General features: G+C 43.1%; 1 protein-coding gene across 1 annotated transcript; it reads right to left on the minus strand.

The window, feature by feature from the left end:
• Positions 1-3564: 3564 nt before the first annotated feature.
• Positions 3565-8913, minus strand: RBBP9 (RB binding protein 9, serine hydrolase). The gene is made up of 5 exons (XM_019544060.1): positions 8734-8913; positions 7345-7387; positions 6472-6577; positions 5702-5787; positions 3565-5431 (listed from the first exon to the last, which is right to left on the minus strand). The coding sequence occupies exons 1-5, from the start codon at positions 8842-8844 to the stop codon at positions 5205-5207; spliced, it is 573 nt and encodes a 190-aa protein (XP_019399605.1). The 5' UTR covers positions 8845-8913; the 3' UTR covers positions 3565-5204.
• Positions 8914-9747: the final 834 nt, after the last annotated feature.

Genomic DNA, 9747 nt, shown 5'->3' on the forward strand with positions numbered 1-9747 from the left:
TACCGAATCCCCTTCTCTATTTTCTCAAATACTAAAGAAAAACTTAGATGACATAGTATTTAAGAAGGGTTCTGTGCTTGTGCAGAACGTAATTTGCTTTTAGCATCTACCCCCCTTGAAGCTTGTAAAGCATCCTCTCTTGCCCTAAAAGGCCAAAAGGCATCTAAAGAAAAGCTACAACTTTGTCTTCCCTGTGTTCACTATTTGGGTCATGATATTTCTGTTGGAGAGCAACTGCTTTCTTCCTCCAGAATAAAAGCCATTCTTAAAATCCTAAGTCAACCACTGTGTCCCAAATGCATACCTTTCCAGGTATGGCTGGCTACTGCCGCCAGTGGATACTGGGCTATGCTTCTATAGTCAAGCCACTACAAAACCTGACTCTTGTTAATACCCCTGAACCTTTACCCTGGACCTCAGAGGCTAAAGCTGCTTTTGTTTCTATTAAACAAGCTCTATCACAAGCTCCTGCCTTAGGCCTCCTGATTACACTAAGCCCTTTTTCCTTTTTTGTCATGAAAGAGATGGATTTGCACTTGCTGTGCTCACTCAAAAGCATGGAGACAAGAATCATCCCATCGCTTATTATAGTTCTGCTCTTGACCCAGTTGCTGCTGGTTTTCCTCCCTGCCTTCGTGCTAGCCCTGCAGTGGCTATCATTGTTGAATTTTCCTGTACCCTTGTCCTCCACTCACTGTTGCTGTCCCTCATGCTGCGGCAGCCCTTTTGCTAAAGACTAAACCCAGCACCTTTCAAATGCTAGATTGACTAAATGCGAGATCTTGCGTCTCTCTGCTGAAAATGTCACACTAACTAGATGCCCTGTTTTAAACCCCACTTCTTTGTTACTTACCCTTTCAGATGGTGAACCCCATGACTGCATTACTATCACTGGTCACCTAACAATGCCCCACACTGGTCTAAAAGATACCCCCTTGCAAAACCCAGAGCTAGTATTCTATGTTGATGGATCATGTCACAGAAGCCCAAAAGGTTCCCTTGCTGCAGGATATGCAGTATGTTCCCAATAAGATGTCATAGAAAGCCATCCCCTGCCTGATGCGCATTCATCTCAAGTTGCTGAGCTTGTGGCCCTCACGAGGGCTTGTACCGTAGCCTCTGGTGCCTCTGTTAATATTTTTACTGAGTCTCGCTATGCTTTTGGTATTGTACATGATTATGGTCAACTTTGGAAGCTTCCTCACGTTGGGAGGCACAAAATCAGTAATGGTCCATGGCCTTCTGCTATTGCTATTATTAAATGCCAAGCCCCCCAGAAACCTTATGATGATGTTACACGTGGAAATGCTCTGGCAGACTCTGCTGCCAAAGCTGCAGCAATTTCCACTCCACAGACCACGCCTGTGTTTTTGTCTATCCCAACTGCCCAGTCTCCATTGGCAAATCTTCATGACGTTGCCCTCCTCCAAGATCAGGCTCCAGAACCAGAAAAATGTTCATGGAGACTGGTTGGGTGTTTGTTACACCCCGAACGTTTGTGGCACTCCCTGAACAGCTGCCTGGTTGCCCCAATGGTCCTCTTTCCCTACCTCACTTGCCTGCACCATGGTATAGCACATGTGAGCAAAGGGGGGGGATGATAAAAGCTGTTAAGCTTAATTGGATTGCTCCTTTCCATCTACAGCTCAGCACTACTGTTATGCCTGCCCTATTTGTCAAGTCCATAATGTGGGAAAATCTGTAAAGACAGAACAGGCAGTGCATCCCACACCTTGGGAACCATTTGTGAATTTACAAATAGATTTTATTCAAATGCAGAAATGTTGTTCTTATGAATATGTTCTTGTTACTGTATATATGTTCTCTGGATGGGTAGAAGCCTACCCATATGCAAAAGCTGACACCACCACTGTAAGCAAAAGGTTGCTCAGGGATTTTATTCCAAGGTTTGGTATTCCTTTATCCATAAACTCTGATAGAGGAACTCATTTTACTGGGCAAATAATGAAAGAAGTCTGCAAAGTCCTGCAGATTCAACAAAACTTTCATTGTCCATACCATCCACAGGCCTCAGGGAACACCAGAACGGCATTCTGAAAAGTAAACTGGCCAGAATTTGTGCTGAGACTCACCTGAAATGGCCAGATGCGCTTCCCATAGCCCTAATGAGTATGAGATCTACTGTCAGCTGAAAGACTGGGCTTAGCCCACGTGAAATCCTGATGGGAAGGCCCATGAGGATCCCCGCCTCACCACCTGTTGCCTCCCACCTTAGGACTCCCCACATGGATTCACGCTTCACACAGTAAAAAAAATCAGCCCCGTTAGAACCAGATACTCCGTTTCAATTTTGTAATCAGCCTCCACAGACTGGTAGTGAGCCTAGCACCTGCCGGCAGGAAAGCACAAGACCAGTAGTAAGCCAAGCGCCTACCGGCACAAAGGATTTGCCACTACAGAGCGAAGAGGATGTGCCCTAAGGACACTACTATGCCCTTGGGGACAGGAAAAAGGCCTCTACCTAGTTCCGGGTTCCCAAAGTGGGGTTGGTAAGTCGTGACTTGGGTGATTCTTAGTTTTTCCAGTTGGATCATCTTATATGAACTTAAAGACTCACTAGCTAAAAAGAACTTTATAAATCAGACTATGCTTCAAAACAGGTCAAGAAGATCACTCCCTCCCTGGCAGGTTCATCAAAATGTTTTTCTTCAACTATCGTACCAATATGCAATAGATTTAAATGTTTCTCATTGCTGGATATGTAGCCATGTCCCTCTACATTCCACGGGAGGGATACCTATAATACCAGTACCTTTGAATACATGATAGCTTGTCAACCTCTATGCAAAGAAACAAAGTGTATAACATGTATGTTGAAATAGCTAACAGTAAAGAGGAAGAAAAGTTAGAAGTCAAAATACTAATAGCTATAAATATTTAGTATGTTGGGCCTAAGAGGCCCAAAAGGGGGTGGGGGGGATGTAGAAATAAATTTATCCAGGCCTCTAACTTGACTAAGAAAAGAGAGTGAAGTAAAAAAATTGAAAAAGATGCTGATGCTGTATGTTTAAGAATATTCTAAGATAAGAAAAACCCTTCTGCTTTATTATGTCTTTTACAGTTCTTTGGGAACAAATATTTCTTTCTTTCCTAAAATCAACAAGGTGATAACAGTTCTCACAACAAAATGTGTTGTTGAGCAAGCAACTGTTACGTGTTACAACCAAATAATCTACCTTTTCCTTGACACTCAAGGTTGCTTTGTTTTAATCATGTATCTGTTTTCACAATTTTAGGTATAAAAAGGTATGTTAACTTGTAGAGAGGAGGAGTTCTGTTTAGAACCCTCCCTGCGATCATTTGTGTAAGCGCCAATAAACTCAGACACAACCAAACACAACGCAAAGTTCGATTTCTTCCACACTACGTTACCTGTACAGCTCTCCTGGGAAGCTCTCTATGCCTCCTAAATGTACTCCACTCTTATCAGTAGATTCTTCTTACCTTTAACCAGTCTTACAGGGCTCCCTGTTTCTACTTTTATTTGGAATACATGTGTGTTTATAGGCTGGCTACCGATAAAAGAGGCAAGAGACAGGTCTGTGGATTAACCTTTTACTGTTTACGATTGAAATCGCAAGTATACCCTTATCCAAGTACGTCTGTCTACCTGACCCAGTGCAACGTAGATTCTTACCAACACCACGTGGAGAGACTCAGAAGAGGGAAGGAGGAGGATGGGACAGTGGGCCTCCTGTGATTTACTATTTTGTCCAATTTTTCTCCTAATTTATACCCCACCTATTTATACATGGCTCACTCATTTTTCCCCTGAGACTTTGGGAACTAGACTGAATCAATTTTTTCTAGAACCTTGGAGATTGTCGAGTAAATGGGCTTTCTATTTTGTGAACGTTACCATTTTTGGAAAGCAGAATTTCTTACCTCCTTTCACCATCTTGGAATGTTGCTTGCAACTGTCCTGTTTTCTTTCTCCTTGCATTTTATGGTCTTCTTTGACAAAGTGGGTTTTGTGTTTAGAACTTACCAAAGAAGCCTAATACAAATATATTTGTTATAGCAAAAGTGCATCTAATACATTTGGTTATAGTGTACTACATGTGACTTAAAAATTAGAACATCATTAAAATTCTTTTCTGATCTTTCCAAAATGCTGAGTGAGAAATTTACTTCTTCAAAGAAAGAGAAATATATAGACTCTGATCTTTTATGATAATATTATAACAGCTTTGCATAACATATTAAAAAGGAAGCTATTTAAGTACAAAGCAGTACTGAGATTTTTGTCTGATGCCCCTTTTACTTGATTGGATCACAAGTCTAAGTAACTGCTTTAATTATGAATATTAGTAGTATCTGGTATGAAGTGACAGGATTTAGCAACTTGATGTAACTCCATTGGCATTGTATCTGCTTAATTGCATTGCTAACTTTCAGACCAACTAGTTACTACTTATTTGAAATAATAAAACTAAGGAGTTATGCTGACAGGAATAATACAGAATATTATCCTTCTAATAAGGTTATATGGTGTTACTGGGTGAGGCTATTTGGTCTGTCAGAATACAAGTCCTAATGGTCTTGTCTTGTGTTCTCAAACTAGGTTCATGTTTTGAACCACAGGTGCTAGAATAGACACACATACCATCTCTTTAAAATGATTTATCCATACTTTGTGTAACAAAAGTCATGGTATCATGAGATTTAAAACCTTTGATTTTTTTCCGATGGTAAACAATCATCATGGGACTTGAAATGTGCAATTGAATCAATGTAAAAACAAGCAGACTCTACAGAAGAAGGTATGTACTCCATGAGCCACATGGCAAAACTGAACTGGGGACCACAAGACCTGATATGGTATATTAGCTCCTGACCCAAAGCCCACTGGCATTAAAAGAAAGATTCCCTCGAAGCAAGGCCAAGGTATGGAGCAAGGTATGGTCTGATCATAGGGTTAGCTGTACTCTTTCTTATTTTATCTGCATTACATTTCTTTGAACTTTCCATTCTTAAATGAACAGCTTTTCTCAGTTACCAGACAGCATGGGGGCCAGGAGTGCTGGCAGAGAGGTTATAGCTTTGCTACAACATGCATGGTCCTTCAGTTACATTGGTCTGTCAGAGGGCTGCAGATCTTTGCCCTTGGTCATGTCTACTACAAAGATATGTACAGTCTCAATCCCTGAAAGCAAGGTGATATGGAATAAGTGGGCCCTGTTTCAAGCAGACCCATCCAGAATTCCCTTGACCACACTGACTAGCTCTTGGAATTGAGTGTTCTGAAAATGACCCCTGTCTGTGTATTTGTGTAGCTCTGCGGCAAGCCCATCAGCCACTTCCTGCTGCTCGCTCCAGGGAAGGAAAGGATCATCTGTGGAACCAAACTGTATGATACGACGGCAGTTAGACTTAATCTTCTCCCACTGCCAGGATCGGTTAAAGTATCCTAAAGGGCACAAAAAATACAGTCATGGAACGGAAAGTTTCATCCTGCTATTCAGCATTTAGTTTTGCGTGAATTTCCAGTACAAAAAGATGTCTTTTTGGCCCAAGTGGCCGTACAGGTGCACAATACATGTTACTATCTTCTCAGTGCCAAACATTCAGTTCCAGGCTTGGCAACAGGAGAATGTGAAAGGACAAGTGCCCCTTTTTAATCAGTGTAGGCCATTCTACTTAACTGGTGTAAGAGGATGTCAGGCCTAGGTCAACTTACCGCTTGCTCTCTCATTGTTGTCCCCCAAGTCAGAAGTATAAGCCGACACTAAAATAATGGCATACACCTGGTGAGTTTCTGAGTACCTGTGAAAAATGGGAACCTGGTGACCTAGCCTGCATATACTTTGCACTTGTATTTAATACACAGAACATATCTCCTTCTTCATTATAAACCTAGTGCTCCCAAACATGGTTTGTGCTGTAGGTTTTTCATTTTCTTTTAAACAATCACTTTAATATATTTTTTTCAATTCAATTTTTCATTTAAAGGAGGAAGAGAAACAGGCAACAGCCAAAACCAAAACAGCAAGTAACTGGATCTGATTCAAGGGCCTTAAAGTTTCCTTTGCACAAAGATGCGTTGATGTTCATGTAAAAACTATGGACAGGGCTGCATTCCCAGGAAACTCCCCAAAGCATTTTAAGGTGGGTCATGAAGTACTGCACCTAGACTATTACATTACATTCATATGCAGGTGTTTTACTGACTTATTTCTCCCCCCAGTTATTGTATATGCAGCTTGAAGCAGCCACATTTAACAGTGAATAGGAGATCCCTATCCATCTATTTATACAGGGCCGTATTCTACTTATCTCACACAGTACTAATCCCATGACATGGAGTTTATTCCCACTGACATCAGTGAGTGAGTTGTGCCATTGACTCGAAGGAAGCGGAACTGGGCTCTTGGAGTTCACATAGGACTCACTCTATTAGACTGCAAACTATGAAGCCACATGCAGTGACATGCCCCATTTCCCCCATACCTCATAGCAGCAGCTGCACCAGAACTATGTCCAATAATGATAGTCTGCTTGTCACAATGGAGTTCCGATTCCATGAATGGCAGCCAGATGCTCTCTCGAGCAGTAACTGGTTTTCAGAGATAAGAGAGTTAACTGCTTTGCATCTCCTTGTCTGGCAAAGAATGAGGTTCATAGTGACTAGCAGGTATGTGCATGTGTGCACATTATGTCTTCAAACAATTCTCTCTCCAGTTCTCAGCACATTTAGAAAGGGGTCAAGTTAACAGCTTAGGAGGCTGAAGGCCTCTATTTATCCCTAGAATGGCTGAAGTGTGCACTGTAGCAGTGCAAATCCCCCCACAAATATTTGTTAATGCGTGGCTGTCAGTGATGTCTCTAGGGATCGGTCTTTCTTGGATAAGGCTGCCACCCATTGTGGTGGTTTGGATGCTGGGGACATCAGTCCACTGAAAACTGGCCCAAGACTAGTATATTTTTTGAGTTTTTCTTGAATTCCTAGCAGAAATCTGGAATATCAGCCAGCATGATCCCTACCACCCAGAGCTCTCTGTATGTTTCATCTCATTCTGGGATGAGGGATATCTGAAGCATGTAAGGCCTAGGCAAGCCTGTATGGCCCTGGACAATAATTGGCCTAACATAGCACTGACATCAGCATCCACAGCTCTCTTTCCAACAAAGATTTTGAGCAGCCAGATTGTGTGCTGTGGCTCTCCATGCGGCCTTGGGGAAAGAATGCTCCCCACGTGGAGCAGTGATCTCTCAAGCATTAAGCCATCTGCTGAGATAAAGCAGGCTTGTATTTATTTTCTAGAAATACTGAAGAGGAAGAATATGGCAAGAGAATGGGACACAAGCAAAGAAACAACTTACTTGGATCAGGCATATTTCGAAGTAAACACTGGAAACCAGGCATCTGTCGGGAGAAGAATAATGACTGCATTCTGAAGTGCAGTTTCACAGCAAGTAAAGTTTAGATGACTATTGCATTGCCCTTTCCTCTAGTGGGTTTTCAGTATTATCAGTCTGCATGGTTCAGAGTGAAATTTTGAGCTCTTGTGGTGCATGACAGTGTCACAGAGGCAAGGAGAAATTGCAGTTAGTGTTCACATAGCACTTTAATTGGAAACGCTAAGAATTATGACGTTATTGGCTGTACTTTAAAAGTTTCTACTCTTTTAAGAGCTATTACAAGTTCTACTAGTAGTCCCTGTTTTAACTATGGGGAGCCTCTTTCACATTTGCTATAAGGTATACCAGTGCTTGGTGACTAATCAGTACACTCATGGGCTTGCCTCTTGCTAAGCAGGGGTGGCCAAAATGCAGCCCATGGGCTGGATGCGGCCCACTAGGCCATTCTATCCGGCCTGCGGGGCTCCTAAAAAATTCAGAAAATTAATATTAATCTGCCCAGGGCGGCCCTCGATGGCTTGCCAAAACTCAGTAAGTGGCCCTCCGCCCAAAATAATTGTCCACCCCTGCGCTAAAGTCATTCACTTATTTCAAGTACTGGCTTTCTCCTCCCGGTCAAGGCTTGTGGCTCTGATGGGCTGCACTGTATAACAGAAATCCGAGTGATATTATGGGAAGTCCTGCTGTCATTAAACCATCCAGACAAGTGAGAATTCCTACAGGATCAATAAAGCAGCACACTAAGTCCTTCATGTATCCTCCTCTCAACTAATACAGTTATGTCAGGTTTGTTTCCTGGGGGAGAAGAGGAAGCTCTGGCAGAGCCTGCTAGAAGGGTGTTATAAAATAAAGAAAAGGTATACAGTAAAAGTCACTTCTTTCTAACCCTGAAGTTCAGGGTTAGAATACAAATATAGAATATGGTCTCCTCTAAACAATAAGGAAAACAATACACTCTTTAAAGCTACTTTGTCTCTTTGCTTTATAAGCAGGGGTTATCCCTCCTCCCTTTTCTACAGCCTATCTGCCAGCTGTGGATTTATAGCAACAGTTTAGATATGTAGATATATATATTTTAAGGACATTTTTTCGTGTTCCAGGTCAAATTAGCCAGATCAGTTCCAAATCATTTGAATCGTTCAAGAACCGCACATGGCTCTAGAACCAGCAAGCATTCTCCACCCCAAACATTTCAGCCTGGGGCTTCAGATACTATATGTATATCTGTACTAGGGAGAACACAAGCTAGAGACTAGGAAGAGGAACCGGGTCTCAGAAAGAGGGTGTTCTGAAGAGCTGAGAGCAAGGAAGTCTGAACCAAAGATGGATCAAACCTTTAGCCACACTCACCTTCTCTAGCTGTTTCTGTACCCATCCATACCAGTTAGATATCTCCACATTGCCAGCCCCATTCCCAGGGACTATAACAGCTTTGTTAGGAGAAAGCTGCGTCTGGGACATGGCTTTACAGCACAGGTCTCCCGGAGAAACACTGTTCCAAACCTGGAAGGGGGCAGCTGGGAGCTAAGGCAGAAAAGAGGCATCCTGGGAGTTGTAGTTTTTTGTTTGTTCTTTAAAAATAGAAAGGGGGTTGCAGCAGAGCGCACGGGTGTTGTTGACCAGCTTCTTTCTGAAATGAAGGTCATCTTTGTGAGTCTAGATATTTCACACAGCAAATAACCAGCAAATAAAATCACATTGCAATGATCAAAGCTAACTTCCACTTATTTGATTTCTTCTTTCCGTCTTTCTGTTACGTGTGCGTGTGCAGTGCCTAGCATAATAGAGTCCGGGTACGTGACGGGAACTTCTAGGCACTACTGCAATACAATTTTTTTATTCTTTTCAACAGATAACATTATCTTCCTGCCTAGAGTGGGGGGGGGGTTGGACTCGATGATCTTCAAGGTCCCTCCCAGCTCCTAACAATTGTGAATATACATGCCGGGATGGAAGGAGTCTCCTTCTGACACTTCCCCACAGGAAGGACAAGGGCGAGTCAGCAGCGAATCCCTCAGCCCCAGCGCTAACAATGGGAGGAACCCGTCCTTGTGACGTCTTAAACGCTCCTCGCTGAGGCATCTACCATTTTTGGTAGGGGCGAAACTCCCTGGCGCTGCAGCGGCACCCTTATCCAAGATGGCGATGGCATCATCGAAGCGTAAATACCGAGTCGGCGCCATATTAGATGAGGGCTACGCCGCCACGCTGGTTCTAGCGCCGCCATGTTGCACAAGGGCGAGACCGGCGCCCAGGCTCCCGGGCGCCGCCATGTCGCATGAGGGCGCAGCCATCTTGCTTGAGGGCGGGCTGCCGGCGCTGAGCTGTCCTTTCTGGGCGCAGAGGCTACTGGGACGGGGCTCG

The sequence above is a fragment of the Crocodylus porosus genome, unplaced genomic scaffold, assembly GCF_001723895.1.
Source record: "Crocodylus porosus isolate Cpor-Errol unplaced genomic scaffold, CroPor_comp1, whole genome shotgun sequence".
NCBI classification, from domain to species: domain Eukaryota; kingdom Metazoa; phylum Chordata; order Crocodylia; family Crocodylidae; genus Crocodylus; species Crocodylus porosus.